Raw genomic sequence first — 18,468 nt, forward strand, 5'->3', positions numbered from 1 at the left:
TAAACAAACAGAAGGAACATGGCACTGGACTAACACCGTGGAAAAGGAGTATAATATCTGGATCAGCTCTTGATACAATCATACGCGGGAGAATGCTGAGATGTCGTCAAGAAAGGGGAGAGAATATCTCGCAAGATACTATATAAATAGAGGAGAAAAAATATGCTAGGTTGCAACCTTAGCATCGAAGGAAATGCTAGTACAGGGCCTTTTCGCATGATAAGCCATTAGCAGCCAACTGTGATTAGGTTAAAGTAAGCATTGACCAAAGGGTTCAAACTGATCCAAGCATTGAGTAGAGGGAAAATGAACAATCATCACATGATACATGGGCCATACCGCCAACTGGGGCTGTCAGTTGTAACTAGAAATCGCAAGAAACTAAATTGTCCTTTTCTGATTGTTTCCTTTCCTGTTTCCGTTAATCTTTGTGTCATCAAGGCTGCCCATACAGCAAATGTGGCTAATTACAAACTGATGCACAGCCAGGCTACATATACAACGGGGAACAAAGGCCGAATGCCAGCCTAAGCCAAAACAACAATTGCAAGACCCGCTTGCAAAGCTATGACAAAATTACAAGCTACACAACTGTGGGCACTTTTCGCCAAAAAGAATGGTATCTACTCCGCCGTACGGATGAGATTCACCCGAGTTGTTTTAGATCACCACCAAGTCTTGCAACGAGAGACTTAGTTCTTGAGCGAGTTGTGCTGATTCACCGCCCTGCCTGTACCCACAAAACACAAAAAGGAAATCGCAGAATATTAGAAGAAAATTTGTTTGTTGTAGCAACAGGTACATGATTGAGAACTGACGGTTAAAAAGATGAGAGCGTAAAGGGAAAGGAAGAGAATTACATCATCAATGGATGCAGAACTTGTTGAATCTTTTGCAAATGATTAAAGCAGCGTGTGCAACGTTGCAACCTGCATAGATGAGCAAAGTTGGTGAATTGCATGTTTGATTTAGCACAGCGGTTTCTCGCTGATATGTAGGGACAGGCACGATTCTTGTCTTCACATCCAATATTTTTGGGCAAGGTACAAGTTTTGCAGTGAATTTGCATACCTTTGCTCCGCCTGAATGTTAACTCCTACGCCTAAATTTGCTGATAATGTTGAATGTATAACTGGTCCAAAAATCTTTATAAGATCCAACAACATTTCCAAAGAAACTGTAGCATGCCTGTAAATTTGAGGCAAAGTAAATTGCAACTAATGAGACAAAAGTTACCGCTAAACCAATTGTTATTCTAATGTAAGATGCCAATATTTGCATGATTTAGATAATGAAGAATGCTAACATCAGATGTTTTCTCTTTCAAATGAAAAGAGACTTGCAATGAAATAATACATCCAATACATTACCTTTCAGTCTTGCTACTCAGCAACCCGGCAAGAACAGGCAGAAAGCTTGAGAAAATCTCCAGGTTGAAAAGATCAAGCTTCCCTTTGAGAGCATTAACAACATCAGCTTGAACCTGTCAATCTCAACCATCAGTAGCTTATAAAAGAAAAGGAATATGAAAATACAGCCATGCATAATCATCATACATTTCAAAGAAACTTACAGCATTGTCAGGCAGCTTTGCCACTGCAGCAATTGCTCCTTTGATACCACTTTGCTCAAAGACATGCCGCATCATCTGAATACACATAACACTAAAGTTATATTGGTTCATCACAAAAATAATAATGTTTAGGTGGTAGATCAACAATGGGGGGTGCAGAATGAAATGATACACTTTAACGTTAAGCTCTCTCGTGTACCCCTACCATTTTAAATATATGACATGCCAGCCAAGCTAATTAATTCTTTTTTGAACTGATTACCTTGTCCTAAATGTCATATATTTTACAATAGGAGGGAGTATTGAAAAGCCTAATGAAAATAATCTTTCCTCCACAACCTTGTCCATATGGAAACTGCCAAGTAAAGGTTAATGGCATTAACCACTCTCATGTTGCATCAATAAAAAAACTATGGAAGTTTCAGAAGATCTTCTCTATTTGTTGGATGTAAGTTCACAAAAGAATTCCATGATGCATATGAGCTGATAACAAACAGCAGCCAGCAAGTACATAAAAAAGGGATCACCTCCAATTTTGTCAGCCGAAGTTTTACAGCATTTATGAATTCGTCATGATTCTGCACTAAATTGGCAGGCGTCATCACCTCATCCACTGTTGACAAATCCTTTTCATATGTCTGACTTGGTTCTGCCTGTTCATTGCAATCAGTAACAAACATAAAAATTTGAACAGCCAAACAATCTTTTAGAACTCTACATAGCATGAAAAATAAAATAGAGCAAAGCTAAGTCAAGTATGTTTGATTTGTATTCTGTATGTAGTTTATGAGTACGTCAGCATCACTTCAATCTCCAACAGCATTTAAGTCCATAAACATTACAACACAATCAGCCCCACGAATTTTGTATCTGGTTAGTAGTTTTCCTATAAATACATGTGGCAGTCAGGACTCAAAGGATTAACAGGTAAATACAAAAACCAAATTAGATCCAGCATAGCTGCAATAGTTTCAGTGAAATGGTTGCGATTCTTACGCACTAGACTAGGAAAGCCATACAAGTCAAAATACCACTATACCACAGAACCATAATAGGGTAAAAAAAAATATGTTTAAATAATTATACTCAAACTTAAGAACACGTACTGAATAGGCCGGAGGGCTGTCATTTTTCAACATCCGATCACCACAAGAACCAGTTTGTGGTGAATAATCATTGCTAGAAGACTCCCTCTTTTCCCACCTCTCAACAAGAGACTTTGTTTTTCCCAGTGGCACAGCAACTGAAAAGAAGTTAATCTTGTTAAGAAGCTATTTTTTAGGCCAAGTGGAACCCAGATTAAGAGTGGATAAAGGACATGCCCTCAGTTAATATGCATACACACCTCCTCTGACATATTTCACCCTGGCTGTCTCTGTTGTTGAGCATGGTGTTTCAAAGGCTGCACAAAATAGATTCAACTGTTACATCGCCATAATAGCAAATCAGCAGGGTTGATGTTTAAGAACAAAGATGAAGGGCTATACACTTATCGTCATTGGACCGCAGAGGATGCTCCAGTGACACTGTTCTATCCATCTTTTCTGCTATCTGTGCAATATCTTCTTTATCCACCTCACCGTATTCTTCTTTTTTGTAATATGGAGATAGTCCAAAGGAGAACTGTAAGCTTGACAAACCCTCTGAGCAAACATCAGGTTCAGTGAGTACGGATCCTACTGAGCTATCACTATCAGCAGCAGTGCCACTAAGTGAAGGTTTTCTTCTGTGAACAGGAACCTGAAAAGCATCTGGGGCTGTAGTTGTGCCTCCATTTCCTCTGCAAACACTGCTTACTGTTTTGTCCTCCAAAATGTCTCTGGGTACAACAACAGGTGCAGAAACAGCCTGCGACGTAGTATAAATATCTTTCACCGATGCTGACTCCGTAAGATTGCCTTTCTTAGCAGTAGAAGAATTTTTGGCTATTCTTGTATGAGATGTTAATGGGGTATCTTTCTGTCCAAAATTGCGTTCCACTGTTTTTGGGTTGGTGGAAGGACTATCAACAAGCTTCATACGCCTCATTGGAGTAGAACTCTGAATAGATGATCTAAAAGATGGATCGGGTCTTCGTGGAATAGTACTGCTCCTATCTTTCTTGATCTTATCTGTACTTGCTGGAGTCAAATGTGAGCCACGAACCCTGCTTTCAGCTATTACCACAGAAGCAAGAGAGAGGGAGGGAAGCATCATCACAACCCATGTCAAGCAATAATAACTAATAAGGCAAAAAAACATTTCAATACAAAGTAAAAAGGGGAAATGTATAAGTGGTTTGAAACTGTACCAATCCCAGGCTCCTTGACTTTGTATGAATTTTTCGGTTGCGTCATTGCTAAAGCAGGACTAGAATTTGCAGTGCTATCACTTGGCTTCACAGGATTATCATCCATAGACTGCACAAGCTCAGCAAAAAAATTTGCTTTGGGCAACACACCAAGAGCATAGGGTCCAATGAGCTGGATCAAACATAAAAGTTAGAACTTAGAAAAGGCAGGAGATGAGGAGAATACACATTGCATGCAAAGTATGCCACTCACTGATATATCAGCAGCCCATAGACCAACACGTCGTTCATGGTAGGAGCATCCCAATAGTTTCCCTTCATAAATACTAAGGTCAGCCAAATTACTCCACCCCATGTCAACAACGTCATGGCATCTTACTGGTTCCCAAGAGAATACCTGAAAATATTCATAGGTCATCAGGTGCAAGCAATTAAAAATCAATAAATAACATATCAAAACCAGACATACCTTCAAGCTCTGGTCTAATCCACAGAAAAGGGTTTTACCATCTGGGTGAAAGACCGTAGAACGTACTCCAGAACCCTGGGACAGAGAAGGCATGTAAGCTACCAAGAAGAGGAAGATGCATCCTAGATCAAGGAGCACAAAACAAATGCACAAGACGTAAGCAAGCTCAGGCTAGATGTCAGACTGTCTCCTAGATAAATTGAATCAACCATAAGGAAATGTCAACTGGTCCTCCTAGAAAGCTCTTATGGTGCTAATTTGAAAGAAATAAGATAGTAATAACAGGCCAACTGCAAAAAGGTGTTGTAGTAGTTACCATGCATATAACACATGCATACCAAAGAATTGAGGAGCCCTAGTTCATGGTTTATCAGATTATAAATTTCATATGAAAAATTTAGCTTGATTTAAGATAGTCACTTGCAATACCTCGGGTCCAGCAGAACCTATCAATTCAAAAGTTTCAAGGTCCCAAAATTTCACTGTCCGATCAGCTGAGCCTGAAAATCTCAATATAAGTCATTCAGGGTATATATCCACTAATTTAAACTTCATTTACTTTAGATGTCTCCGACAAAACTATTTATTTTCTAACTAAAAGAATGATATTTTAAAATACTGCACATGCATTTTGTCATACCGTCGTGCATTAATAACAAAATTGATGAAAAAGTGATGGTGTGTATAGAAAGATAGGCAGATACCTGTCGCAAGCAAAAATTCTTGAGGATGAAAATCAATACAATTAATTTGTCCGCTGTGGAACTTGAAATCATGTAAAAGCTTTCCAGCCGTCAGATCCCACACCTTCACAATGTTATCTTCCCCTCCGGTGACAACCCATCGCCCGTCAGGGGTAAACCTGATTCTTTTAATTGCTCCTCTGTGACCCTTATATGTGTGAATGCATCCCTTTTTCTTTATATCCCAGATCTTCAGGTCTGTATCTGACGAACCAGATGCAAAAAACTCGCCGAATGGATGGAATTCAACAGAAGTGCAACTCGATCTATGCCCGGTAAGAGATCGCACAACTGCATCTCGATTCAAAAACTTTAATCAGATATTTATTTTCCCCAAAGCATGGCATTATCCATCCACAAGAAGCTTAAAGTTACCACACATGGTTAAACTTGAAGTAGTTGATTTGCAAGCTTAAACTATGATGCAGGGCAAACTGAGACCAATTGGAGAACACTCAACAAATTGTTAAGACAACAGTACAGGCAATGCTTTCTAATTAGCTCAGCAGAGTACGTAATCATGGAACCACACCTTTAGCTTCCTCTAAGTCCCAGAGCTTGATGGAACCATTTGATGAGCCAGCAAGCACAAGCATCTCTGCTGAATCAAACTGCACAGCCTCCACCGCACTTGTGTGGCCTGATAAGCTCTGTGGAAACAATTAGACACCGATTCAGAAACAGCATTGTTCAAATTTTAAGCTAAGCAAAAAGATTGCAGTGTCACTAGCATAGGGGACATGTACCAGAAGCGGAGTTTGCTTGCCAATGGCCCACAAGTTGACCTTGCGATCATTGCCGCCGGTGATGAAGACACGGCTAGACTTCTTGCCGATGGCCAGGGACCTCACGTCAGCATCGTGCGCCACAAACTCCTCTAGTTTGGGGTGCCAAGTTAAGGAGATGTCAAATTTGAACAATGCACACCTCCAGATAGTTAACTAGTCGTAGTCCTAGGTACTATGGTTTGTATTCAACTGAAGTGACTGCAGAATTATCAAGAAAAATAAAGCCGAAAAATAGCTGAAATAGCATTAGCTAGAAAAACAGATTTCGGAATTTGGTGCTGTAGCCAAAGTTGGGGACAAAAGGGGAACTGTTTGTCGAACCAGTTGCCAGCGCTTAAGGTTTAGCTTGGAAATGCTTCGAGAACGGTTGCTTTCTTGGCTCAGATTGCCCAAAAAGTAGAAAGGCGCCGGGAAATTTCAAGAATCTACTTCAAGAAGCATTCAAGACTGAGGAAATACAAGAAAACGGTGGTCTCTACTGCTCGAGCAAATGCCTGCCCTGATTGCTTCACAGGACGGCGGCTTCTTCCCCCCGCGAGCCAAATCGAATCAAGAAACGGAGCGGCGACTCGGAGACGAAGCAAAAGGATACGGAGCCTGTAGCCGCGCTTCTCGGGGTCCATCCCTCCCGCTACCGTCTTCCCCCCCCCCAGTCCACGCCGCTGCGTGGCTGGCTCGCCCGCGCGGGCTCTCGGTTGCGGGACCGTCGACGCCGAAGACGAGCAGGGCTCGGATTGGGATCCGAGTGGTCTTGTGGAGCAGGGGAGTTGGCGAGAGCGAGGCGCGTCGCCTTTTTTTCCCCCTTCCTCTCTCCCTCTTTGTTCTTTGCTGCGGCAGGGCAGTGAAAACGAGAGGTGTGGAGCGGCGTGGGTGGGTGGGGAGTGGAGTTCTTGTCGTCTCCCTCGGTCCCTCCCCTCCCTCCTACGCGTCGCCCCGCTTTTGCCACTCGTTCCTTTTCTTTTGTACCAAAGCGGGGCTAAAGCAAAGGTTCCCCGTTCCCCGTTCTGGAGTTCCTTGAACCGGGAAAAGGGAAGGCCACATGAATCAGGCGTACGAAATCAACCCGCGGACCTTCCGCTGGCCACGAAAATTAATTCGATAGTTGAGAACGATCTGGGGCTACAGGAGACATGGAGATTGCAGAGCTCGTGGATTTGGTATTCGACTCGCGTAAGTTACATGTTGACGACTGGCTGACAAGATCTAAATGGATTTTTCTAAATTTTTATGTCTGTCACATCAGATATTTAAAAATGTATTAAATATATGTTAATTATAAAACTAATTGTATAAATGGAGGCTGGTTCGCGATATGAATCCATTAAGCCTAGTTCATGATTTGGTAATATTATGCTACAGTAAATATATAATGATGATAGATTAATTAGATTTAGTAGATTCACCTCGTGAATTAATCTCCATTTATATAATTATTTTTATTGTTAGCTTATATTTAGTCTTTCTAATTGATATCCAACATTTGATGTGACGCGATTAGAGTTTACACAGCAGATAAGACGACTGCTCATTTGGCGATCCGGGGGCAGCCATTCGCCCATTCGACTGGGTCATCCGTCGTCCTAGCTGCAAGACAGGGCACCGCCACAGCATTTACAGGCTTAGGCTGTCTCCAGCCATATCCTCCAAATCCCATCCTCTACATCCTTCATTTACAGAATTCTCTACAAGATTCTCTCCTCTATATCTCATTTCTCTCCAACAACGTTCTCTAAATCTCGTTCTCTATACATTAAACCCTATATTAGAAACGTATTTTGTTCCAAATTTTTGTACGTACGTATTTATCATACCTCAAACGCTATGGACATATTTTATTTTTATTTAATACAGTGTTTGAAACGTAAAGAAAAAATAGAGAAGAGGAGAGAGAATCTCTATATATAGAGAAAACCTGTAGCGTTCTCTATTTTAGAGGACTATTTAGAGAACGCTGCTGGAGTAATAGAGAACGGAATCTTCCTCTATATATAGATAAAGTACAAGACGTTTTACAGAACGCCGCTGGAGACAGTCTCAGCAGGTCAGCAGCACTGCCCTCTTGGCCTACCACTCTACCAGTCGCTCCCCCTGGATAAAGGGCTACAATTAATGCCATTCTTCGGTTCGTTTGGCAGGGACAAGCCCGGGCGTTGTCTGGTGAGACATCGCTCGGGAGCAGCGGGCAAGGATCCACTTTCCGGCCCACCCCCTCCCCCTCTTTTCCCCTTCCGCTCGAAAACGATTCCAAGCGAGCAACCCAACAAGAAAACATGCCATTGCCCGCGCCGGAAGCCAGCGATCGCGGGGGACGCGCTCCGGGCCGCGGCGGAAGGAAACGCGTGCGACGTGGCGAGGAAGGCAGCGCGAGCAGTGGGCGGCTGCCGGCTGGGCGCCCTCCGCCGCGGTAGGGGTCGAGGCCGCGGCGCACGGGCACATGCCGTGTTGGTATCGTGCGCCCGGGGGGGGGGGGGGGGGGGGGGTTGGGTTCGGTCCCCGGAGTGGGGGGGCGGCTTCCACCGCGGCATGTGGCGCCGACAGGCGAGCGGTGACACGTGGTCAGCACGGATGACAATGATTGTGCCCAGCGTTTCTTCAATGGCGGGGTTGCCGGAACACGGCCCCGTTTTCTGAAAAATAATTCCTACGCGACTGCTGTCTGTCAGGAGAAGATTCTCGCCTCCTTGAGATTTGGTGCTGGACGTGAATGCCAAGCCTCAATCCGTAGGATCGTACCAGACTGCACGGCAAATGCTACGTCAGTACGAGTACTCTAGAAATGGATTGCATCTTCATGTTCTCGCGGCTCGGGTTGCAACTTGCAAGTTGCAGACTTGGACTGATACAAATTTTCTTTCCTGAAAGAACCAAGCTGACCATGCCTCCGTGGGCCGAACCCGCATTTGGACAATGATTGTGGACCGGACGGACATCAAGGCCGACGAGGCTACAACCAGCTTGTATTGGGCCGGACATTATATCTGGGCCGTGCTGGGTCCAATCGGTCGCGTACGGAAAACCAATCCAGTTTGGCATACCACCTCCGCTGCAACTGGTCAATGGGCCACTAACCAGGCCGGTTTTACGGGCTCCTGTCACTTTGAGAAAAGTCAAAGCTCTTTTGATCAGCCGTAAACCCATAGCCAAACATCTGCACCGTACATGTTCGCTGGCATGAACGTACGGCCGAACCATGGAGTATACTATGCGGTGCACAGTGCACTCTTTTTTTTTTTGAAAGGAAAGCAGGAGCGCTGCTATGTCATACAAGAAGAAGAAGCACAGTACACTCTCACTTCCTTATTTTTCTTGTAGTGCCATGAATACCCTCCTCCTCCTCCCGTCCGGGCGTCGCTCCACCTCCATTGCGTGTTTGCACAGCCAACTGATCCGCAAGAAAGGAAAAAAGGCCCGGGCAGGCAGCGTTTATGTCCTGTGCATGGCTGCAGGCTGCATGTGCATGGTTCTTCTCACTTCTGCGACCTGCGACACGGGCACACCGCATACGGCACCGAGAGGCGAGAGCGCAGGCGTGTGGACTGTGGAGTGTAGATGCAGCAGAATCGGATCACCGTAGCAGTGAAGGCTGCAGGAAGGAGCCAAACCCTATTTAACTTTTTGCCACCGTTACCAATGGCACACGTTCAAATGCTACTTTTAGAATGAAATCTACAAAATTGCAGAATGGAATCTAACAAAATTGCTATTGGAGAGAGAAGATTACGTATAATTTTACCAAATTTGCTTTCGTGATAGTCCGCGTGCGCATTCCAGGTGGACGAGACACGAAAAATACCTCCATAGGTCCCTCTCCCCCGCGCCCACTGCGGCTACTCCAAGTTCCGGACGCCGTCGCTCCTCGTGCACTCGCACCGCCTCAGGCCGCAGCGCCACGGTCGTTCGCCTCGGCGCTCGTGACGCCGAGCGGCTCTACCGCAGCCGGTTCGTCCACGTGGAGGTTTCCCCGCGGACATCGGCGCCGTGCTGGACAACGCGCTCTCCCGGGGCACGTTCCTGGCGGTCGTCGATAGGGGCAGCAACGAGTGGCGCGGCATCGACCACTTGTTGTCCTCGCCACCGGCGTCATGGGCGGTTGTGAGCGCGTGGGACTACGGCGGTGTGTTCCGCCTCGAGGTCGGGGCGACCAACGGCCTGGCGCTGCGGCGCGGTGCCGCGGCCGCCAGCCGCGCGCTGGCCTACGTGGCATGTGGCCGCGCGTCCCGTCCATGCTGGACTTCTTCCGCCCGTTCACGGGGTAGTTCGTGTACAGCCTCGGCGGCGACGGCCGCGTCGCCGCCTTGGCCGCGGAGGCCCTGTTCGCGTTGATTGTCAACATGGCGCGCAGCACCGCGACCTCCATGGCCGTGGAGGTGGCGGCCCTGGACCCGCTCCGCAGCCGCATCCCGCACTAGCGCTGCCTGTCCTGCGCCGAGGACCTCTGGTGCATGAAGCGGCTCGGCGCTGGCGGGGGCGGCGGCCACGCAGACGGATGGGAATGGGCCAAGTCGGCCCCTAGCCGTTCCATCTTCGTGGACCCCCGGAAGGCCTGAGTGTGATTCGTCATCCGCTTTCAAGCAGAGCATTGTGCTCTTTTTTTTCTTTGCTGCCGAACTCCAGTTTTGATCGCTTTTTTTTCTTCCTTCAAATTTTGCGACCTCTTGTCCATAATATTAGTTTTGAGCGGCGAGATTTCGTCCGATAACTACCTTTTTGTAGAATCAGGAAGTACGGCAATGGAATGCATCATGCAGATACTTCCTCTTCTCGTCCTTCTCCACCGTGTCTTCTCTTCATCTTTGCCATGGTGTGCGGTCGTGAGCTGGTCGATCCAACCCAGCAACGAGTATCAACGAGGCATCAACCAGCGAATGTCACTGCAACCACCGCCGGAATATATATTCTCGGCTCACGTGGACGTCCATGTCGCCCCATGCCTTTCGAGCCGTCGCTTCCGCGATGGTGCCGCTGTGGTTGATGACGATCATGAGCGAATCAATGCGTGATGCAATGGCTGGTGGTGCAGCGGTGAAGAGGGAGCCTATGCACAGGGTTGGGGGAGGAAGAAGAAAGGAGGAGGAAGAATTGACAGTCGGGGAAGCTGACTGAGCTGGGGCAACAGCGCTCAAATGAATATGGGTATGGAGATCTTTTTGCATGCCTTATCCACGCTGGAACGCGGACGTGGACTACCACGTAAGCAAATTTAGTAAAAATAAACGTAATCTTCTGTGTGCAGTGGCAATTTTATAGAATCCATTCTAAAAATAATATTTGAATGTATAGCACTAAGTAACGGTGGCAAAAATTAAATATCCCGATCCAGGGGCCGCACACAGAGCCACGCACATGTGACCCCACTGGAGTAGCCGAGCAGAGGCATACACGCGCACTGTAGCAGTAGCATCCTAGGAAAGTAGCAGCAGGGGCAGCACCGTCATATCCCCGTCCTGCAGCAGGCCTTGCAGAATGCAGAGGCAGCAGCAGGCCTGCAAGCAAGCGAGTACTTGTCCATTTACACGTCAACGTCACATGCTCTCCGGCGATCGGAAGACAGGAGATGGGACGCTGACATGGCGGACGAGCACGCTGCACTGGCTACGGGCTACCGACCGTCCGGTCATCCGGTAGCGTCCGATCGGGTTGACCCCTAGCTAGCCTCTAGCCAGTACTGGATGGAAAACACTGCAGAGCCGTACTGCGTATTTGTGTGTCGCGTACTGTGGTGCTCACTGGCGGACACGTGTAGAGGTCAAACGGGGTAGCGGCCCCCTTGGCCATGAAAATTTCCAGCTGTAAAGCTAAATTAGGGACTGTTTAGTCTGCGTGCCGTAGAAATTTTTTTTGCAAAACAATCTTACCAATTTAAAGTACTAAATAAAATCTATTTACAAAACTTTTTGTATGGATGGGTTGTAAATCACGAGACGAATCTAATGATGCTAATTAATCCATGATTAAGCAATAATTAGCGAATGTTTACTGTGCCATCACTGTTGCAAATCATGGATTAAGTAGGCTTATTAGATTCGTCTCGCGATTTACAGCCCATCCATGCAAAAAGTTTTATAAATAGATTTCATTTAGTACTTCAAATAAGCAAGATTTCTTTAAAAATTTTGCGTTTACGATTTTTTTAAGTTTATGGCCTAGGAACTAAACACACGCCCTGGCTAAGTTAGCACTAACTGTCCCCTCCTTTCATGTAGTTCATGTTCCGCCACTGGTGGTGCTGATGTACGGCTGCACGGACTCTACCTCTACAGACCTGGGATAGTACGAGGAAACTCGTGACGGGTAAAGACCAACAATAATGGAAGCACTTGCGTTTGCGTTTCACAGCTTAAGACACAGTTCCATTTCTTATCCCAAGGGCCTTTTGAGTTTCCACGAAGCGTTTTCGGTTTTCTTCTTGCGTTTGGTTGTTCAGACATCAAGAAACGTAGTACCGTACGAGTATGACGTAGTGACCGTTTGCTATTTTGCGGGGATACAGAAAAGTTGGGTGGATCATCAAGCCACGCATAGCCATGCGTAACCGCAGAAAGCTTTGTTTCGAAGCGAGCTGGGGAGCTTAAAAAGAGCGACGTCAACTTTGGAAGGGATGGCCGAGTGGTTTTGTCAGAAGTACGATAGTCGCCATTACGTACATCGAAACTCATTTGCGAGGACGCTACTAAAGTTGCACCGTTGGCCTTATATGATGTAATTTTAGCAACTTTATAAATTTGAATAAGTTTGAATGATGTTTTGTCAGGTGGATTTAGGATGCGTTTAGCAAAGCTCCAAGTGCTAATTTTCTGCTGAATTCAGGAGAAACTCTGCCAAACAGTTTTTCAAAAAGAGATGATTATCCGCTGATTCTATGGAGTGGTTCTGTAAAATAAACTAAAAGTCTGGGAACTGAAAAAAAGTAGATTCTTTTAATTTTATGAAGTGATTTTCCATCTTGATTTCAAAAATTTATGCTAGAGAATTAAAGAGAATTATTTTCAGCTACAGAATTATTTCTCCTAAAAAAATCAGCTCGTATAAAAAATCAAAATCGGACAGAACTCTACCATGGAGACCCTTACTACGGTACGGTGGCAATTACCATCCAATAAAACTTGCCTTTGTGGACTGGTACTAGTCTGGTACTCGTTCACCGTGGTACTGTACGCGGTTCCCACTGTTTCAAGCCAGCAGCAAGCAAAAATACCATACCGGCGTCAGGCTCGCTGGCCACTCGCTCCGCCCTCCCGCTGAGCCCCTCAACCCCTCTGAACCTACTTGACCACCAGTCCCCCACGCCACGCTCCCATCCCCATCGCCTCCTCCAGTCCTCCGCCCAAATCGAAGCACCTCGAGCAGGACCCCCACGACCCGTCCTCCACGGTCCACGCCCAGCCACCTTGAGGGGCCGCCTAGTGCGCCGGCGGCAGCACAAGACATGGGCTGCTGCTTCAGCAAGAAGCGCAAGAACCGCACGGCGCCCGGGGCGCGCCGGTGCGAGCCCGAGGACCGCGACCCGCCGTCCCCGGAGGAGGAGACGGTCAAGGAGGTGCTCTCGGAGACGCCGAGCGCCAAGCTGAGGCCCGAGGCCAAGCCCGTCGCCAACGCCAATGCCGTCCACGACGCGGAGGAGCGAGGAGCGGAGAAGGTGAAGAAGCAGGAGGACAGCGCCGACGCCGCGGTGAGCGACCTCGGCAGCTGCGTGTCGCTCTCGCTCGCCACCGACGAGCGGTCCGAGGCGGCGTCGGAGTCGTCGGCCGCGACCAGCTCGGTGGCCGGGCCGGAGCGGTCGCCGGGGAGGAAGCCGTCGGCCAGGAGGCGCCCGGTCTCCGCCGATCTGGGGCCCGCGCGTCGCGACCGCGCCGCCGCGGCCTCCTACGGCATCCGCTCACGCAGCGCGCGGGGCTCGCCGTCCCCGCCGCCGCCGCGGCACGTTCCCCGGGACCGCTCCGTGCGGCGATCGCCGTCGCCGGCGGCGAAGCGGCCGTCATCGGAGCACCGTCGCGCCGCCAGCCCAGCCGCGCCCGCGCAGCGGAAGCCGCCTGTCCCGGCAAGGCCGTTCGGTCGCGTGTCCCCGCGGCGCGCGCAGGAGCCGCCGCCTCCTCCCGCCTCCCCGCCGCCGCCGTCGCAGACCGAAGACGACGACGTCACCGCGGCAAGCGAGCACAGCGTCCCGGACGCCAGCGCTGGCGGCGAGGGCCAACGCGGCCGTGACGGCGACGGGAAAGAGTCGTTGGAGAACCCGCTCGTGTCATTGGAATGTTTCATCTTTCTCTAGCGCCGTGCTGCTGATGTGATCTCGCGCTATTTCCCTTTGAAAGCCTTGGGCTAATCCAAGTTCTAGGCGTTAAGCTCAGTGAAGTGGTTAGTTGTAGGCCATGGTGGTTCAGACGTTCTTCTGCCGCTGCCCACCATCTATTAGCTTTGTCAGTGGAAATGCTCGTCGCTTTTGACTGTTTCAGAGCCGTGTGACGATTGGAATTGGTCGGAGCCACAATGCTTGATGCCTTGGCTTTTGTGTCCTTAACGTATTTTGCAGAGATGTTCCAGTAATCAGAACGTCTTACTCTTGAATCTTGATCCGACTCTAGTGTGTTACTCATAGCAGAACTAGACATTTCCGTGACGGGCCAATGTGCCTGTCTGCCTGATCAGTGATCGGCTGATCGCCCGGACATTGGATGCTTTCCGGGGCACGCTAATTTGCGGGCGACCGTACGGAGGGGTTCCGTACGGTTGATTTTGGATCAGTACTACCGTCCGTAGGTATCCCTTTCTCTTTCTATTTTAATAAAAAATTATATCCATAAAGTTACGTACAAATATTTATATACACAAAGTTTGATCAAATCGCGAAGACAAAAATTGTAGAAAGAGAAAATTATAAAGATCAGAAACAAAAAATCACAAAAAAAGTTTGGGAAAATTTTTGAAACAAACTTTGAGTGAAACTAAAAAAATTGAACAAAATTTTAGAAGAAAAAAATTGAGAAACAAAATTTAAGAACAAATTTGGAAGAAAAAATTTCGGGAACAAAAGATTTAGAAGAAAAACTTAAGATCAAACATGGGAGATAAAGATTTTCAAACCTTTTGAAAAACAAAAAATTAGAAGGAAAAATTTTGGGAACAAAAATTAATACCTAATTTGGAAGAAAAATTCAGGGAACAAACTTAGTCACCAACTAAAACTAGATAAAGGAAAAAAGTAAAAAGGAATAAAATTATATTAGAGGAGGGGAGCTCCTGTTATAAAATAACTCCTAGACAATCTGATTCACCGTAAGTTTTAGACTTACGGTCAAGCGCACATTCAGCATCATGATGCTTTCCCCTCCGTGCAGCACCATTCCAGGTTGCCACCCACCAATCTTTCTGAGTTCAGGAACATCCGCTTAGCTAACTTAACGATCTCGTCTGCTGATTCACCAAGAATCAGATCCCGCGCCGACAACGAGCTCGCCAATCTAGGCAATGGGATCTTGCGCATTCCCCCGCCTTGGAGCCGCATCCGAGGGGGATGTGCCGCCGATTAAAAATTGGCGACGCCCCTTAATCCTCGGCAGGGTCGCATGCGCGCGGCACTAGCGAGCGCCGAGTGGCACCGCACGAGCAGAACAGTGGAGCAGCCGCGCTGGGAGGCTTCAGGCTTGGATCACGAGAACGCCCGCGCTTTTGTTCGCTTGGCTCGCTCGCCGCCGGCGGCCGCACCTTCCGGTCGCTTGGGAGTGAAGGCCACGAGACCAGAGTACCGGACGTGTCGGCCGGCTGCCGGATCGCTCCAGCCTCCAGCTCGTCTCTCCGTTGTCTTCTTTGCCGCGCTCGCGCTGCTCTCGTCCCACTCGCCCCCAACGTGGCGTGTCCGCTTGCGGCGCAAGCGCGAGGCTCGGTTCACATCTCAGCATCAGCTGCAGTTGCTGCTGCTCTGCAGCCTTGCCGATACGGGTACCTGACGGCACATGGCGGTAGCCCACCAGGCGGTCCAGGTCGGCAGGCCACCACCAGGATCCCCTGCTCGAACTCCACCAGCTTCCTGGCTGGGGCTGCATGCTGCGGGCGGGGTTTCGGCACTTCATTTGGTCCTATCACGAGACCGGAAGGATGGCCGCGTGATCACTGGTCACCGATCACACACACCGAACAGGGTGGGTCGTGATGATTGGCGACGGCTGCCCCGGCGCCGTGCTATCATCTTCTCGGCTTCGCATCGCTGTTGGTAGTGCGGGACAGACGACAGCGCCGCCGGTTCACGTGCCCACATGGGGCTCGGTTTCCTCTCCTCCGCGCCGCACTGGGCGGGCGGTGAGTGACTGAGTGGTGCCCGGCGCCGGCGGCGGTTGGAGTGGATCTCTTCTGTTGGCGTTCGAGACTTCAACCGGCTAGCGCAAGACAAAAGGCTCATGCTATCGGGGTGAGCGTACAAATCAGCGTCCCCTGATTTGCGGCCGTGGCGAGATCGAGAGACCGTGAACCTCCCGTCCCGAAATTCTTTCCTCAAAAGAAGTGCGGCGGCGGCGTCTTCCCCGGCCGGCTCGGCCCTTCCGCCCAAGTCCAACGCTGCTGCAACGGCCGAGCCGATAAAAGTCTCTCGCGCGACAAGCAAAGGCTGCAAAAGAATCGACTACTAGACGATAGGCATGTGGGTAGTGGGCCTAGTTTTGACCCTCTTCTGTTGTTGTTTGTTTTTTTGTTGGTGTTGCTGGGTGAAGTGGGCTTTGAGACCCTTGTAGCCCAGAAACTTCGTGGTGAGTTGGACCACGGCCCAATAAAGATGGGCCTCGTATATATTATTACGTGCGTATTTTGCGATTCCATCTACCAGGGGACGTCCAAATCAAGGCTTACAAAGTTACAAACAATACCAAGATTAACCGCGAACTCGTTGGAAACTTTCACCGAGCCAAGCAAAATTTACCTGGCAGTATATCACACAGTTGGTGAAACGCGTACTGCATTATGCTTCCGGGGGAAACTCGTACCCTTTCCCCCTTTTTTTTCTACGTCCCGTGACATATCGAACCAACACATGGTTTCAACTGGCCCCCGCGGGCAGCGTGTAGAACTGGACTCCGAGGACTCCACGGCGAGCACGCGGCGAGACGCGTGACTTGATGCCACTGTCAGCGTGGAGTATATGAACGCTCTTTCTTTCCCCCCCGATGACAGGGCGTGCGTCGGTGCGGTACCGCAGGCTTGTTTCCAGAGAGGACGCGGCCATGCTGCCCGCGCAGAGGCTTGCGTTGACGCGGACTCGAACGCATCGGGAGATTGGGCGACGGACGAGAGCGCGAGACGACTCGGGCGGATGACCTGTGCGCGGCGACGGCGACGGCGACGTTATCTCGTTTCTGTACGCTGCTAGTGGCCTCTGGAACAACTGGGCAAGTATTCTCGTCGGCTTGGCCGTCACGGTCGTCCTCGCCCCCCTTCCCGAGGGAAAAGGATTTGCTGCGGTCAGGTCAACGCAGAAAGCCCGATCGATGTGCATGCTGACTTGGAGTTTCGTAGAAACAGGGCCGCGGTAACTGCGAAAACGAACAACTGACGAGAGGTGATTTCCCTTTCTTCTTCTTTTTTTCACTTGCGAAGAGTAATTTTATGCGGCACGCCTTTCTTCTTTTGTCTTGCGGAATTTTACGTCAACGACTGTCGAGGTCGATGCTTCACGTCATGGTTGCAGCGGAGCCGGAGTACGATCGTACTCCGCCGCTGCAGGAACGCGCTGCTTCTTTGACGGGATGTTCAGTTCTCTCTGCTATGCAGTGTCTCACTGACTCACTGTCACCGGAAAGGCAGCCAAGCCAGCCTCTGCACTGCCGGTGCCCAGCGCGAGGTGTGAACAAGACCAACTGAACATCCCCCGCGTGGACTTTTCCTCCCCCGCGGGCCGGGGCCGGCCGCCGGGGTGTGCTCGCCGAACTTTACCGCCCCCCGGGCCCCGCTCCGGTGACGCGGAGGGAAACCCGCGAGCAATCAAGGCAACCAACTTCCACCAACCCCCCCGGAGCGTGCCCGAGCTGCCGACGAATCAGAATCGCGAATCAGGAGCTGGGAGCGCTCCTCGTCAGATCGCACCGCGCCGCGCCTCCCTGCGACAAAAGGGCTGTGCTTGCCTTTCCGTTCTTCTGCGCAGCCCCCTTCCGGATGCCGAAATTGCAGCTCCAGCGAGCCCTCTGCGACCGCCGCCTACGATCGCATGAGCCCTCTGCGACCGCTTCAGGAAAAAAAATGGAAATTCTGTAGCAACTTCTTGGCTGCATTATTGGCCCCCTATCTTTCACTCACCCATCTACCCATGCCACTCGGGCTTATGAAGCCAATAATACAAGAGTTAATGCCACTTGTTGAGAGAGGCGAAAACAAGCTTTTGGTCACTTCAAATTGACAACCTCAAGGAAGTATGCTCACTCTAGTCGATTCAGTCATCACCTCTTTCTCAAATTTCCTGACGTGCATCACGAGGCTCCACACTACCGTTGCAAAGTAATTAGAAAATATATAGAAAACATTATATATGATGAGGCTCATATGTGAATGCAAAGCAGCCTCCAAAAGTGTTTTATTGTGTGTTTACCAAAAGGAGGGTTAGGAGTTTTAGATCTAAAAGAATGAAAATT

At 49.0% G+C, this 18,468-nt stretch overlaps 2 protein-coding genes and 1 pseudogene across 2 annotated transcripts; 2 read left to right on the forward strand and 1 right to left on the reverse strand.

The window, feature by feature from the left end:
• Window positions 1-307: 307 nt before the first annotated feature.
• Window positions 308-6,771, reverse strand: LOC112894420 (katanin p80 WD40 repeat-containing subunit B1 homolog). The gene is made up of 17 exons (XM_025962127.1): window positions 6,456-6,771; window positions 5,822-5,952; window positions 5,608-5,725; window positions 5,037-5,366; window positions 4,762-4,832; window positions 4,333-4,407; window positions 4,117-4,260; window positions 3,864-4,035; window positions 3,061-3,729; window positions 2,919-2,975; window positions 2,680-2,816; window positions 2,101-2,226; window positions 1,574-1,648; window positions 1,371-1,483; window positions 1,072-1,188; window positions 861-929; window positions 308-730 (listed from the first exon to the last, which is right to left on the reverse strand). Exons 1-17 carry the CDS (start codon window positions 6,484-6,486, stop codon window positions 661-663), a joined length of 2,505 nt encoding a protein of 834 aa, XP_025817912.1. The 5' UTR covers window positions 6,487-6,771; the 3' UTR covers window positions 308-660.
• Window positions 6,772-8,770: 1,999 nt separating this feature from the next.
• LOC112892354 lies at window positions 8,771-10,410 on the forward strand (annotated as a pseudogene).
• A 2,612-nt stretch (window positions 10,411-13,022) lies between these two features.
• LOC112895424 (serine/arginine repetitive matrix protein 1) lies at window positions 13,023-14,337 on the forward strand. Its single transcript, XM_025963375.1, has one exon. It carries the CDS (start codon window positions 13,290-13,292, stop codon window positions 14,127-14,129), a length of 840 nt encoding a protein of 279 aa, XP_025819160.1. The 5' UTR covers window positions 13,023-13,289; the 3' UTR covers window positions 14,130-14,337.
• The last annotated feature ends 4,131 nt before the right edge of the window (window positions 14,338-18,468 follow it).

The sequence above is a fragment of the Panicum hallii genome, chromosome 5 (assembly GCF_002211085.1).
Source record: "Panicum hallii strain FIL2 chromosome 5, PHallii_v3.1, whole genome shotgun sequence".
In the NCBI taxonomy this organism is placed as follows: Eukaryota; Viridiplantae; Streptophyta; class Magnoliopsida; order Poales; family Poaceae; genus Panicum; species Panicum hallii.